Source organism: Oryx dammah, unplaced genomic scaffold (genome assembly GCF_014754425.2).
Source record: "Oryx dammah isolate SB20612 unplaced genomic scaffold, SCBI_Odam_1.1 HiC_scaffold_27, whole genome shotgun sequence".
Lineage (NCBI taxonomy): Eukaryota > Metazoa > Chordata > Mammalia > Artiodactyla > Bovidae > Oryx > Oryx dammah.
Genome location: NW_024070211.1, coordinates 31,565,715 through 31,581,839, shown reverse-complemented (window position 1 = coordinate 31,581,839; position 16,125 = coordinate 31,565,715). Strand labels below are relative to the sequence as shown.

General features: G+C 42.7%; 1 protein-coding gene across 1 annotated transcript in view; it reads left to right on the top strand.

Annotated features, from left to right (window-relative positions):
- The first annotated feature begins 6,389 nt into the window (after positions 1–6,389).
- The window catches only part of XRCC5 (X-ray repair cross complementing 5), an 87,393-nt gene continuing 77,657 nt past the window's right edge, over positions 6,390–16,125 (top strand). Inside the window, exons 1-5 of the mRNA XM_040228547.1 lie at positions 6,390–6,547; positions 10,528–10,641; positions 13,469–13,652; positions 14,623–14,671; positions 15,175–15,297. Of these exons, the coding sequence (XP_040084481.1) occupies positions 6,527–6,547; positions 10,528–10,641; positions 13,469–13,652; positions 14,623–14,671; positions 15,175–15,297 (491 nt within the window). The 5' untranslated portion in view covers positions 6,390–6,526. The remainder of the gene's footprint in view (positions 6,548–10,527; positions 10,642–13,468; positions 13,653–14,622; positions 14,672–15,174; positions 15,298–16,125) is intronic.

The following is a 16,125-nucleotide window of genomic DNA, read 5'->3' as shown; positions in this document are numbered from 1 at the left end:
GATAGCTGAGTACAATTATATCATGTACAAATTGTAGTAGCATAGCTTTTTTCCAGGTAGTGAAGATGGACTGGGTGATGATATTTAATGTACGGATGAAGGGCTGTGAAGAGAGGCATTGCATCTGTCAGACATCCCCCCCCCCCCCGCCCCCCAAGCAAAATGAGATGGACTCAGCTTTGGGTGTGCGTGTGTGCTCATGTCCAGCTCTACAACCCTATGGACCGTAGCCCGCCAGGCTCCTCTGTCCATGGGATTTTCCAGACAAGAGTACTGGAGCAAGTTGCCATTTCCTCCAGGGGATCTTCCTGACCCAGGGACTGAACCTGTGTCTTCTGTGTCTCCTGCACTGGCAGGCAGATTCTTTACCTCTGAACCAACCTGGGAAGCCCCAGCCTGGGATGGTTTGACCAAACTTCACTCAGAATTTTCTGGAGTTCATCAACAAATAGAATCTTTGCTGAGAAGCTTGGGTCTTCGTGGCCACTGAGGGTATAAACCAGATGAATCCAGACTAATACAGTCTGAACTTAAAAAAATTCCTGAGGGATCCCTTTCTAATTTTAAAAAAACAAATCGTATGAGGTCACGCAGATTTTTAAAGTTTGGGTCCTTATAAGAAGAGCTGGTGTCCATGTTCATGTTTCAGGAAGAAGCTGTTGAAAGAACTGTTGTGAATCAAACCCAATGGGTCAGGTAACGCTGTGCCACAGAAGGCCAGGGACATTTGCCTAATGCATGGTGCTGAATTCCACCTTCAGAGGGAAACCCACCCTTTGAAAAATAACTATCATTAGTTTGAAAAAACCCAACTCTGTCCAACATTATTGAAGATAACTTTGGTGCTGTCTGGTGGTTTTGCAGAGATATAAACAATGGAAGACAACAATAAAATCTAATTAACGTTTGCTCACTTTGTCTCTGAGTCTCTCCAACATTGCTTTGAACACTACAGTTTTCAGAAAAAAGTGAGCATGGTGACTGTTTTATAGGTGTGTAATCGCCTTAATATGGGTCCTTAACATCTTGACTTTTCCCACCTACCACCAGTTTGTGAGGCTTCTGTTTCGGTGGACTCTTCCAACAGATCACAGATTTACCTAAGCCTACATTAGGAAGTTGCAGCTTTATTTGCCACATTTTTTTCAGAGGTTAAGGAAACCAGTGGGCAAGGCCCAAAGCAGTCATGATTAGGACAAAGGTAAGATGTCCCTGCGGGATGGAGGAGGGTGGGGTTAGGGTAAGGAACAAGGGATTCCTAGATGAAAGTAGATGTAGCCCTCACCCTAGTTGAGCTTGCCAGCTAGTGGAACCCATAGGTTCATAAAATTTCAAAAGGGCTCTGAGAGAGATATGGGAAAGTCTAAACTAGAGGAAGGAAAACCTCACCAAACAGACCCAAAGCAATCTCATCTCAGCTGTTAGCAAATGCCTAGAGAATTTTAGAGGAGAAACTAGAGACTTAAATGCCATATTTGAACATTCTGTTAGCTCATAGTTACATAATCTCTTTGGTAAATATCAGGAAGGAGGACCATGCTTTCCAGTTGCTTTGCGGCTATAATATACTGAGCTGAGTAAACCACATTTGATCCAGTATAATAATACCAATGTTGCCAAGTGTTTTTTGTTTTTTTTGGCGAGGGGGAGGGGTGGGGGGGGAGGGGAGCACGCAGCATGTAGGATTTTAGTTCCCTGACCAGGAATCGAACTGTGCCCCCTGCATTGGAAGCACGGAGTTTATTTATTTTAACTGGAGGCTAATTACAATATTGTGGTGGGTTTTGCCATACATTCACATGAATCAGCTATGGGTGTACATGTGTTCCCCATCCTGAACCCCCCTCCCACCTCCCTCCCCATCCCATCCCTCAGGGTCATCCCAATGCAGCAGCCCTGAGCACCCTGTCTCATGCATCGAACTTAGACTGGCGATCTATTTCACATATGACATTATACATGTTTCAATGCTATTCTCTCAAATCATCCCACCCTCGCCTTCTCCCACAGAGTTCAAAAGTCTGTTCTTTACATGTGTCTCTTTTGCTGTCTCGCATATAGGGTCATCGTTACCATCTTTCTACATTCCATATATATGCATTAATATACTGTATTGGTGTTTTTCTTTCTGACTGACTTCACTCTGTATAATAGGCTCCAGTTTCATCCACCTCATTAGAACTGATTCAAATGCATTTTTAATGACTGAATAATATTCCATTGTGTGTATGTACCACAGCTTTCCTATCCATTCGTCTGCCGATGGACATCTAGGTTGTGGAAGTGTGGAGTTTTAATCACTGGACCACCAGGAAGTCCCCCAAGCCATCTAGTCTATCAACATTAAGTAGCCATCCTTCATTTCAGTTTAAGTCCAGGGGGAGCAAAATCTCCTCGGATTATGATTATCCATGGTTTCCAATGAAACAAGGTTCTAAATCTTTAAAAGAATTAATTTTAGATGACTTGATTCATTGCATCATTGAGGGACATCCAGGGCTTAAGTTTTACAGTGTTGTAAAAGATTAGTGGCCAAAATCAGAAATTTCCTCCTCTTTAATTACTAACAGAAGCTTGTTGAAATACTTCCTAGGTCCAAGATGGAGCCATTCCTGCCTAGGTGCCATACCAACAAACCAAAATTTTAGTTTACTTTTGTATCCCTTTAAATGCTCTGCTTAACTAGAAACACAGTGCAATTGTCCCTAGCATCAGTGAGGGATTGGATCTAGGACCTCTGGGGAGACCAAATTCCGTGGATGCTCACGTCCCTTATAAAAATGATAGTAGAGTTGGTTCTTTACATCTGGATTCTGCATCATTGAATTCAACGAACCAGGGGTTGAACTTGATCCACAGTTGGTTGAACCTGTGGTTGCCCAACCCATGGATATGGTATGGCCAACTGTGTGTGTAGTCAGCCAACTCCCAGACAGCAAGCCAACTCTGGGCTCTATACTTATTTCCTTGTTGCTTCTCATTCCAAACAAGGCTTACTATGTGGCCCACAGCTAATTAGCTATTTTCTATTTTCCTCTTCTTTGTTGATTATTATCTATCCTATAGAAGCTTCCTGCCTTTGTCCTATTTTATGGTTCTTTGAATCTGCTTCAAAAAGTGTTAAATAAAATCTGTATCACTGGCATTGCTTTCTTTAATCATTTTTAACAAGTATTTTATGTCTTTTTCAATTCAGTTCAAGCTTCCCTGGTGGCTCAGACAGTAAAGCGTCTGTCTACAATGCGGGAGACCCGGGTTCGATCCCTGGGTCGGGAAGATCCTCCTGGAGAAGGAAATGGCAATCCACTCCAGTACTATTGCCTGGACAGAGGAGCCTGGTAGGTTACAGTCCATGGGGTCGCAAAGAGTCGGACACGACTGAGTGACTTCACTCACTCACTCAGTTCAGTTCAGTTGCTCAGTCGTGTCCGACTCTTTGCAACCCCATGAACTGCAGCACGCCCGGCCTCCCTGTCCATCACCAACTCCCGGAGTTCACTCAGATTCACGTCCATCGAGTCAGTGATGCCATCCAGCCATCTCATCCTCTGTCATCCCCTTCTCCTCCTGCCCCCAATCCCTCCCAGCATCAGAGTCTTTTCCAATGAGTCAACTCTTCGCATGAGGTGGCCAAAGTACTGGAGTTTCAGCTTTAGCATCATTCCTTCCAAAGAACACTCAGGGCTGATCTCCTTTAGAATGATCTGGTTGGATCTCCTTGCAGTCCAAGGACTCTCAAGAGTCTTCTCCAACACCACAGTTCAAAAGCATCAATTCTTCGATGCTCAGCCTTCTTCACAGTCCAACTCTCACATCCATACATGACTACTGGAAAAACCATAGCCTTGACTAGATGGACCTTAGTCGGCAAAGTAATGTCCCTGCTTTTCAATATGCTATCTAGGTTGGTCATAACTTTTCTTCCAAGGAGTAAGTGTCTTTTAATTTCATAGCTGCAGTCACCACCTGCAGTGATTTTGGAGCCCCCCAAAATAAAGTCTGACACTGTTTCCACTGTTTCCCCATCTATTTCCAATGAAGTGATGGGACCGGATGCCATGATCTTCGTTTTCTTTCTTTTTTCTTTAATGATCTTCGTTTTCTGAATGTTGAGCTTTAAGCCAACTTTTTCGCTCTCCTCTTTCACTTTCATCAAGAGGCTTTTTAGTTCCTTTTCACTTTCTGCCATAAGGGTGGTGTCATCTGCATATCTGAGGTTATTGATATTTCTCCCAGCAATCTTGATTCCAGCTTGTGTTTCTTCCAGTCCAGCATTTCTCATGATGTACTCTAAAATCACATCAACATGGTACATCACTGCTCACATCTTTTGGGATATAAACTTATTTCATATCTGTACTTTGTTAAGATTTTAAACTAATTTTTCCAATTGCCCATATAAACATCGTTACACCTGTCAGAACACAAAACCTGCACATTTTAATTTTGTATAATGTTCATAAATTCATCACTTATGTAGTTCATCAGAGCAATATCAGAACAATATCAAACTCGAATACATTTCAGCAATGTAAATTGTAATTTCAAATTAAAATTTTTTACTTGCCTTTGTTTACTCCAAAGGAAAGCTTAATCTACACTACAGCAAGAGTTTAAAACATCCCTATTGTTTCAGTTATCTCTTGTGTAACAGGTAAAACTTAACTGGATTAAAATAATCAATTGACTTATTTGCTCATAATTCGCAATTTGGGTGGAGCTTGATGGATATGACTGGTCCATATCTCTCTAATACTAATGAGAAAAAAGAAGGAAATCGAGGCTACACACAAGATAAAATCATGGACATAAAGCATAGAGATCTCCTTCACCATGGTGAGTCACCAGTAATTAACTGTCATACAAAAAATACTTTAAGAATAATATTTCAGCCTTAAAAGAACTCCTTGAATCAACATCTAGGTGAACTTCCTGGACTCTAAAAGCACAGTCTGAAAGTATCTGACTCTTCTGGCTTCAGTCTGTTTGTTATTTGGGTTCCCTCAAGATCCCTCCCTCATCATGGCCTCCCCACATCTTTCCAGCTTCACATCTGCTTTTCTTAGGTCTGATTTTCAAGATGATTAGACTTAATGTTCTAGGTTCGCAGACACTTGCAAGTTGCTAGATCCTTTGTCCAATCAGCCATCAGCTTGTGGATCATTTGGTACAGAAAATAGCCTTTTCTGTGCAAGGTTCAACTTGGGCCTGCCTCCCTCAAAGGGGCTGCAGCCTGGACAGCTTCCTTTGAAAGGGGGTGAGTAGACTGTCAGGCACCATAATTGACAGCTGCCACTTCTACAACATCTCCCTCGATTCTTCTTCTTGAATTAAACCTCACTTCCCCCTTTCCAAACTAGGTATGTGCTAAGTCACTTCAGTCCTGTCTAGTTTTAGCGACTATATGGGCTAAGCCCATCACGCTCCTCTGTCCATGGGATTCTCCAAGCAAGAATACTGAAGTGGGTTGCAGTGCCCTCCTCCAGGAGATCTTCCCCACTCAGGGATTGAACCTGCCAGTCTTGTGTCTCCTGCACTGGCAGACAGGTTCTCTACCACTAGCACCACCTGTGAAGCTCAGGTATACTCTGAAGTATTGGCAGATCTTTAGCAGATGCTGTTCATGCCTCCAGGCCTATATACATTCCCACCTCCTCTTCAAGAAAGAATGCTGTTTCCACTTTTGATTCCCTGGAAAACTACTTTTCCTTCACGAACTGGTTCTAAGGTCATCGCATCTGCTGTCTTTCCTTACCCTTCTTATAAGAAGAAACAGAATTTTAGGAAAGTCAACTGACTTTCTGGATTCATGCTCATATACAAGTAGATCTAACTCCAGATCTCTGACATAAAACACTGTGTTATTCTCAATGTGAGAAAAGGAGAGTGACTCTTTCGGAGAAGAGATTCCTATTTACTTAATTCTAGAAATTTGGGAAGTTCAAAGACCACAAAGTCCCTTCAGTTCAGTTCAGTCGCTCAGTCGTGTCCAACTCTTTGCAATCCATGGACTGCAGCACACCAGACCTTGCTGTCCATCACCAATTCCCGGAGCTTACTCAAACTCACGTCCATTGGGTCGGTGATGCCATCCAACCATCTCCTCCTCTGTCGTCCCCTTTTCCTCCCGCCTTCAATCTTTCCCAGCATCAGGGTCTTTTCAAATGAGTCAGCTCTTCGCATCAGGTGGCCAAAATATTGGAGTTCAGCTTCAACATAAGTCCTTCCAATGAATATTCACGACTGATTTCTTTAAGTTCCTTAAAGTGAAAGTGAAGTCGCTCAGTCGCGACCCCATCGACTGTATAACCTACCACGCTCCTCCGTCCACGGTTCCTTAACCAGGGAACAAACGCAGTGAATCCGCGCATGCTCAGAGTGTCGACGCACAATTTCCCCGCCCCCTTCAGGCCCCGCTTTTCCTGCCGCAATCCAGCCACTCCAGCTCCGAGTCCGGCGGTGCTGGGTTTCGGCGCTGCAGGTTCCCGCTCGGAAGAGGCGGCCGAGGCGCTTGTGGGGCAGCAGCATGGCGCGGTCCTGGAATAAGGTAAAAAGAGCAGTACGCGTGGGCCTACGTCTATGCCTGAGGTGCGGAAAAGGTGGTTCGGAAGCAGGAATCATGGGATCATGGCGGTGCCATGGAGTGAGGAGGGGAGTTCCCGGTGGTGGGCTGATCTAGCGATGCGCTGTGAGAAAAACTGGGCATTTGGAGTCTGAAAAAAGGGAATTTAAGGCTCGCCCACTCCCCACCCCCGCCGCCTCCTCAGTCCTTCCGTGCTCACTTTAGCGCCACCGGTCCACTTCCGTCCCCATCCCACTCTGACCTCCCCTCGGTACCTCTCCATCTCCAGCCTGCCTCCAACTCCTCCGGTACTTCTGAATCTGGTTTGTAAAAACCTGTGAGGATGGACGTTAGTTATGGTAAGCACCAATCCCACAGACTCGTAAAACATCAGAGAGGGATTGCAAGTGAAATAATTTGAAATGTGAAACATCCTTATTGTTGTTTAGTCGCTAAGCCGCGTCTGACTCTTTTGCAACCCCACGGACTGTAGCCCACCAGGCTCCTCTGTCCCTGGGATTTCCCAGGCAAGAATGCTGGAGTCAGTTGCTATTTGCTTCTCCAGAGGCTCTAACCAACCCAGAGATCACTGAGCCACCTGGGAAGCCCCGTTCTATTATTACCTCTATAGTAATCGAATATCAAATATTTTGCATTTATTGAAAACTTACTCTGATGAAGCACTGATCTAAAGGTTTTATTCCTGTCTTACTTAATCTTCACAACAAGCCCAGAAGTTAAAACGTTTTTTCTCCTTTACAGTTGAGAAAAGCAAAGCTTATAGAAAGTGATTAGCCCCAAGGTCACCCAGTCCATAAGCAGTAGAATCCGAATTTGAACACAAGCTTTCTGCTCTCAGAGCTCTGGAGAATGTTTCTCTTGCTAGGAATGGATGATTCTCAGTGACCCAGGTTAATAACGTATGGTGATGAATTTTTTAAATAGTGTTTTCAGTATAGGCAGAAAGTGGTACTTGTCTCTGAGGGATCACTAGAGGTAGGTGTGTTGGGAGGAGTTGTTCATTCATTCATCCATCCGTAATCTCAAGAACTAGGCCCTTTATTAGGCAACTGGTATACAGATAAGATACTAGTTGGAGCAGGTGGTCCCTAGTGCCCTCACCTCCCCATAGGGAAATACTGATTAAAATGGTTATAAACCTATGCCACGTACCTCTTTTATTCCTTTCAGCTGCTGAAAACTTTCAGCTCCAATAAAGCAGATGTTTACGGCAGGTAGACTTAACAGCAAAATTCTAATTCCCTTGTTGCTTCAGTGTTTAAATGCCGGGGGGCCGGGCCCCGGGCGTCACTATGCCGCTCAGTTTCTTTTTCCTGGTTTTCTTCCTGCTGTCAGAAAAGAACTTGAGATACTACATAGACCATTCTCTGCTTTCAGATAAGAAGTTCCATAGTGTGAAAACGTTTGTTGACATTTTTTGGATAGCTGATTCCTGGCAAAGGACCCTTAGTCCTCTTTTTTAGAGTTTTCTTTTTTTTAAGTAGCTTTATGAACTTATTATATATTAAGTAAGTGCAGCAGCATATTTGGGGACTCTCTTACTTTTTAAAAGATTCTTATGCTCAGAGCACTGAAACTATGAGATGTAAATTTTGTTGCTCTCAAAGGAATTTCTCCAAACATGCTATTTATAATGTGGAGCTCTCTTAATATTAGTGCATTGTGTTTAATTTTTTGTAAATTAGGGAAAAACTTAAATAGTCTTTCCTTTCCATAGTTTTGCCTTGCCTGAGATGTAACCAAATTAGATATCATCTGTAATGTCCCTGATAGGAGCTCATCTGGGTTTTTCAAAGAATTCTAGGGTCAGGAGATAGTTGTTTCAGAAAACAAGTTCATTGATTACTTCTAGGTATCATTTTTTCCTCCCCTCAGTTTAGTTCAGTCGCTCATTCATGTCCGACTCTTTGTGACCCCATGGACTGCAGCACACCAGGTCTCCCTGTCCATCACCAACTCCCGGAGCTTACTCAAACTCATGTCCATTGAGTCGGTGATGCCATCCAACCATCATCCTCTGTCGTCCCCTTCTCCTCCCGCCTTCAATCTTTCCCAGCATCAGGGTCTTTTCCAATGAGTCACATCAGGTGGCCAAAGTATTGGAGTTTCAGCGTCAGCATCAGTCCTTCATTTGATTTCCTTTAGGATGGACTGGTTGGATCTCCTTGCAGTCCAAGGGACTCTCAAGAGTCTTCTCCAACACCACAGTTCAAAAGCATCAGTTCTTCAGCGCTCAGTTTTCTTTACAGTCCAACTCTGACATCCATACATGACCACTGGAAAAACCATAGCTTTGACAAGACAGACCTTTGGTGGCAAATAATGTGTCTACTTTTTAATATGCTGTATAGGTTGGTCATAATGGAGTCAAATCAATTTCCATGTAATTTCCATCTGTTAATCCTATTATCTCTCTTGCAGAGCTGTTTTGCAACACAGCTGTCAACTATATGAGGATAACAATCAGGTTCCTCTAAATCTTCTTGTCTGGTTCAAATAGCCAGTTTTTTCTACCTGTTCCTCTCATCACATATGCTCCAGATCCTTCGCTAACCTGCTTATTTCATGTTCATATTAGTCTTATAAGAATGTGATGAACAGAACTGCTCAGTTTGTCAGATGTGGTCCAATCAGTACAAAGCATAGGTGAGACTGTCAGTCAATGTCAGAGAATGTTAACTCTGGAAAAGACTTTATATCTCATTTAGTCCACTTAATCCAGCAACTGCTTCCTGCCTCCACGGATTAGCAGTGAAGTTAAGTGACATGCCTGAGAATGTAGTAGCTATTTGGTAAAAAAAAGATGGGACTGATTCCAGGTCTCCAGATTGCTAATCTAGTCTTTTGTTTTTAAACCATTAAACCTGTCTTTTCCTTCCATGAATTTACTACAACATGGAAAATATTTTTTACCATACCATTTAGGACCAAAACTATTTTAGAGGGTGGAATAGGGTAAGCATGGGGAATCTACTTCTGTAGCCATGCCATGCTGGTGACATTTTATAATCCACCTGAAATTGTGAGCTGCTGTTTGTTTAAGTCTCCTCCAACCCAATTCAGTTAAATTTTTCATGCCAAATGTAGGACTTTACATGTATCCATTTTACTTTCAGTTTATGTTTGCCCTATTTCCTTAGTCCCCAGTATGCATGATTACTAGCCAATGACTAGAGTCTTTATTTGGTTTCCTCTCCCTGAGATTCCCCTTGTTCACACACGTCTAGAAAGTCTTTCCACTTCCTTACCTGTCCTTTATCACTTCCACCAGTCTTGGGTAGATGCCCCTTCCTATGTGCTTTCTTAGTGCCCACTGCATACCTCAGTCATGGAATACTGTGCTGGTATCATTTATGTGTCTGTGTCCCCTCCAAGAATAGATTTGGTGTCTTAGTCTTCATTTTAGATCCTCAGTGTACAAACTGATTTGAATTATCGGAGTATATCATTTTAGCATATATAGATTGTGACAGTCACCTATTGCCACAAAAATGCTTTATGACAAACTATACTCCAAATCAGTGGCTTGCAACAAAAGCATCTGTCCTCATGCCGTGGAGCTACAGGTCAGTTGAATTTTGGGTTTGATGGATTCATGGCTGAGCTGGGCTGGACTTAGCTCTTGCCTGCAGGTTGTTTTCGGATCCACTCCCCATGGGTTTATGCTCAGGCTCAGGCCAAAGGAGCAGCGGCTACTTGGAGCATGTTCCTGTCCTGGCAGGTAAAATACTTTGTAGCTTTCAGAAATAGCAAGACTGTTTAAAGTTTCTCCACAGTAAAAATTTATATGTCTTACATCCATTCTCTATGTTGAACAACTCCCCTCCCTTGATCATGCATCCCCTGAATATCTGAGAAAAATAAGCAAAGGACATGTCCTTTGCTTTCTTTTTTTTAATGACCATTAATATTGTCTCACACACTCTCTGGGACTTCTTTTCTAGGCAGCAGTGGTGCTGTGTATGGATGTGGGCTTGGCCATGAGTAACTCCTTTGCTGGTGAAGAATCCCCATTTGAACTAGCAAAGAAGGTGATAACCATGTTTGTGCAGCGACAGGTAAGATTCAGAATGGTCTTGAGCTTGTAACTCGTGGTTTAACTGTCTATGGCTTCAACTCCATAATGCAAGATGCCCGCTGCTTTATGTTGTCCACCCTCGGTATTTGGGGTAATCTGAGGAGTTTTTCTTATACACACTCATGTACAAGTCCAGCTGCCATTAGAGCCTGATGCTTTTTCTTGTCTCGTTTTGGCTCCTCCACTGGATATTGCAGCTTTTCCGAAACAAGAGGCAATGTAATGTTTAAATATGTAACCGCTATAGCCAGGTGACCTGGGTTTGAATCCTTGCTGTGCCATGTCACTTACTAACCTTGCTATCTTGAATAAGTCTTTCAACTATCTTGTGCCTATTCCATTTACCTTTTACTGGTTACAAACTACCGTCCCAAAACTTAACGTCTTAAATGACAGTTTAAAAAGTCATCTCTTGTGGTTTTGTGAGATAACTGGGTGTCTGAGACGGGTGGTTCTCACTGAGGCCTCTCGTGCGGGTGCACTCCGTGGTGGCTGGGGCTGAATCATCTCAAGGTTCAGTGGGGCCCTACATATACATCCGAGGTGGCTCACTCCCGTGGCTGATAGTGTTGCCTTCTGGTGGCTGTGTGCTCAGTTGGGACTGTCCCCCAGAACCCTTACATGTGGCCTGTCCGTGTAGCTTGGGATGCTCAGTATAGCAGTTGGTTCTAAATATCCAAGACTGGATATTCTAAGAGACCTGCTTATGTGACTTTTATGACCTAGCTCTATAAGTCCCAGAAAGTCATTTCCACTGCCTTCTGTTAGTCGGGTCACTTAGCTAGCTCACGTTCAGTGGGGGAGAAGGGGCCTTGAATTAGACTCCCCTGCTGTTTTCAAGAGTAGCCTCTAAATACAGAGAGAGCAGGAATGGATGGAGACCACTTTGAAGACATGGTACCTCAGTGTCCTGTGTGTCAAATAGGGGAAAATAATAGTACCTCTAAGAATAAAATGCTTAGAACAGGACCTGGTGTATTGTAAACACTGTATATGTTTTTATTATCATTATTATTTCAGTTATTCATTTCTGCCCTTTCTACCTGGTTTGACTGCTGCTTTTGCTAAGTCCATGAAGCTCTGCTTCATCCACTGCTCCCCTGGACACCTCTGTGCTTCTTCTGGGTGTTACCTTTTCCACTTGGAACTAGTACCTACCACCTGTCATCCTAGAGTTTTTTTTTTTTTTTTTTTTTTTTACAAATTCTGATAACCTGAAGCCCTAATCTAATGTCTGAAAGAAGACGGGATGCTCTTAACCCCATTCTTGGTTATAGTAACCTGTGTTGGTGATATTTAAGTAGTGCTATTGTGCCCCCGTGTAGTGTGTATGTAGTTTTTCAAGAGTAGCAGTACTTTTGGTCATTATTTCTGGCTCTGCCCCTTGCATGGGAGTCGGAGTGAATCTGGAAGCCCAGGAGACAAAACCTGGTGCCACTCCCATGCTGCATGCAATTTTCCTCCCCTCTCCTGACTGAGAGTCTGTCGTCAAGCAAGAATACCTTGCCTCAAGATGAGTACTTGTGTGGGATACAGCTAGAACTCTCGCTGGCCCACCCCACGTGTGTGCTGGAAATATTTGAACCCCAGCCACTGGAACCTTCCCTCCATGTACAACCAGCGGTTGTAGCTGGAATTGTTAGCAGAGCAGAGAGAGATGAAGAAGGACAGAATTCCGTCCTTTACCCATGCAGCATTCTTCTTACTGATGGCTTGTGTTAATGAGTAGGAACAGGGAACAGGACTGCCTTTCGCGTCATACTATTTCTTGTTTTTTTAATTTCATTATGAAATGCTTCGTAAAAGAAGCACGTACAGAGAATAATAGAATGGAAAGCTGTTTTCCCATTGTCTAGAGCTACATAGCCCTAAAGTTTTACACTATTTGTTTGATTTTTCTTTTCTTTCTTAAAAAATCTTAAATTAAGGCCTCCTGTGTGTCTTCCTCCTAACACTTTTCTTTCCTCTTCCTCCCCTCCATTCCTCAGAATTTTCAGTTATTACTGTGCATGTTTTACACTTTGGATTTAAGTATATTTGTAAATAATATTTAGTATTGTATGAAGCTCTCAAAAGTATACGTAATAGTATTATGCAGTACATATAATTCCACAAGTTACTTTTTCTCAACCTTAGGTTTTTGAGATTTATCCATGTTGGTAAACACTGAACAAATTCATTCATTTTGTTTTAACTAGGGTATAATATTCCATTATATAAATATTTTGCAGTGTGTTTTTGCATTTTTCAGTTGATTGTTTGCAGTTTTGCCCTGTTAGGAACAGTGCTGAAGTGAACTTGAACTTTCTTGTCCCTTATCTTCTTGTGTACATGTGTAAGGGCTTCTGGAGAGTATATATACCTACAGGTGAAATTGCTGGGATATAGAATATGAACCAGTAATTTTCTTGTAATCTCTGGAAAATTTCAACCAGGGATAGTCATTCCAGAAAGACAGACTAAAATCTTTTCAAATCATGTGTAATTAGTTTTCACTGAAAATGAGAGTCTGATTTGGGTGGAAGCACATCAAAGAAACTCATCAAAAGCGGTTAGTACCCACCCATTCCTCCACCACAAAAGGTGTTGAAAGGATGGGACCTTTAGTCAGTGAGAAGTCTGCTTAGAACCTAGGAACTGTCACTGCCTGTCAATCCCAGGGGCCAGTTAGTCCAGTATCCTGTTGTTGCCAGTGGCCCCAGGGGCCTCCCAAGGGGAAATATGCTTGTCTGGCTCCCAGAGGATTAACTCTCTCATGACTTCCAGGTGGTATTGTATGATTTGCAGCCTTCTCTGTGCTTCTCTAGGTGTTTGCTGAGAACAAAGATGAAGTTGCGTTGGTCCTTTTTGGTACCGATGGCACCGAGAACGCCCTTGCTGGTGAGGATCAGTATCAGAACATCACGGTGCACAGACATCTGATGCGCCCGGATTTTGACCTGCTGGAGGACATTGAGAGCAAAATCCAGCCAGGTTCTCAGCAAGCTGACTGTATCCTTTTTTCAGCCAGAGAAGACTCTGAGGAAATTTCCTTTAACCTGGGGAATTGTCATCTAGTTCAGTGAGGTTCTGTAAGAGTCCTTGCTCTGAGTATATGGACATTTTTGGCGCTGGACACATCATGGATGTGATGCGCATTAGGACTTAATGTCAAATTAGTTACACATTAATTGATTGGGTGGGTGGACTCCAAGCCCATTAATTGGTTGGGTGAGTGGACTTTTATTTACACATTAAAAGGTTGGGTTGGGTGCCTGGACTCCAAGCCCTCCAGTCTCTGCCCTAGTGACATTGAGAGGATGGGAAGTATCAGAAGGGTGTGTGTGTGTTAACTGTGTGCAGAAGGCATGGTGGTGGCAATGGTTAGATATGTTTGGACATAATGCTGTACAAAGAGTACAGCATTAGCATTCTTCTAACCTTCCTGGATAGAGGATATCTGTATGCCAAAAATCGGACTGATGCCCCAACTGTGAGACTTAACAGTTTCTTCCACAGGTGTCCTGATTTTAAGGTGTCCTGTTCCTCTTATTTTTTTAAACAGTGATGCCATCTCTGGTCACTGGGAGGTGCTGCTGGGCTGGGAGTGACTTCCCGATGCTACGTTACGGCTCACTTCATGTGTGAGAGTGGGCTGTAACCACAGAAGATGAGTTCTAGGTACAGTAAAACGGCATCATAGTTTTCCATTCAATGAGTGGAATATGTGAGATTACCTTTCGGCTTACTTCATTTTTCCTGGTTGTATGTTTTAGGGAGTCTACTTTGATTTTTAATATATATATGGATATATGTTAGTGAAATAAACTTGGAAGAAGGACACTTGGACAAGTACTTTTAAATCATCACACAGTCAGCCCAGTGTCCACAGATTCCAGCACTGGGTCTCACTGGGGGAAAGTTGCATTTTGAGGGGATAAAGGGACTGTTTGGTGTTATCTTCTGCCCTTAACCAGCTGAGTCCTGGATGCCCTCATCGTCTGCATGGATTTGATTCAAGAAGAAACTTTGTAAGTATCTCAGCTGAAGAAAGTTGGAAATGAACCTCTCAGTGTGGAACCAGACTGTTTGGGAAAAGAACCCTTGCACAGTTGTAGTTGTAGTACCCTGCAAACCCAGGGGCTGAACCCAGTTCTCCCGCACTGCAGGTGGATTCTTTACCGTCTGAGCCACCAGGGAAGCCGGGAGAGTTCTTTGTTTATATTCTACCTTCTGAAGGCTGGAAGGGGATCCTTTTTTTTATCATAGTGACCCCTCCTTTAACTGAGGTGGTTAAAGTTCAGAAATCAGAGACCTAATATTTCCATAATGCTCAAAAATTTTGCCTAAGATGTTTAAAGTATGACTCACACCTGGGTTGATTATGTGTTTAGTAAGAACTTAGCATCAATCACATTGTTAACTGGAGCTAACTGATTCCTTACCCTTTTTCTGCTCAGTAACTAAGTACATTCGAATTTGTAGGAAATGATTCAGAAGAATGATTTGTTAATGTGCTGACTCTCTCTTCTAGAGGAAAGAAGTTTGAGAAGAGGCATATTGAAGTGTTCACTGACCTCAGCAGCCCATTCAGCAGAGATCAGCTGGATATTATAATTCATAACCTGAAGAAATCTGGCATCTCCCTGCAGTTCTTGTAAGACCATACGAATGATAATTGTGGACAGCTTTTGTGCTCTCATGATGCAGTGATAGGACCCCTTCATAGAGTGCTTGGTTTGCAGAAGTCGTCTCTGCTCTTGAGTCAGAATCTGCCACATCAATAACTTCAGCCAGCGCTCATTGATTACTCTCTGTGTTCTGGTAACTCTTCTGAGTTTTGATGATAAAGGGATGAAAGTCACAGTGAAACATGGGAATTTAGCTCTGTAGCCGATGTTGGTGCTGTTCTTAGACTTAAAGAACTGAGGAATTAGAGAAATCTATTAAGATCATTCAGTTCATCCCCTGCCTGCATAGAAGACTTTACCCAACAGTTACACAGATTGGTAGTGTCTTCTCTTAAATGTCCTAGAGAACTGTGTCTTAAAGACAGTAGATGTTTTTAGGATAGAGAGGAATGTCAACTTGGGAACCATTTTAAACTCATATGCTTATTTTTAACTCTTTCAGATCTAAAGGATACATACACATTTATAAAATGTAATTTGCTGTGTGTATTTACAGATGAGGTAACAATCTTAGGGGGAAAATATATTTCACAATTTGCTAGGGAGAGAGTCCCTCCTCTCTCACTAACTTGAATTTCCCCTCCAGGTACTTTCTTTATTTTATATCCCTTACAGAAAGTTCTTTTCACTACATTAATCCTTCCTGCTTCATCTAAAACCTGTTTTTTCTTGTCCTGTTTTTTGGTAAAACCAGAGTGATAGTGTAGAATGTTGAATTATTAGTCTTCTGAGGACACTCATTTTTCAGATTGAGAGCGCTACCAGGAAGCCTCCAGCTCCAAGTGGTAAGCCCA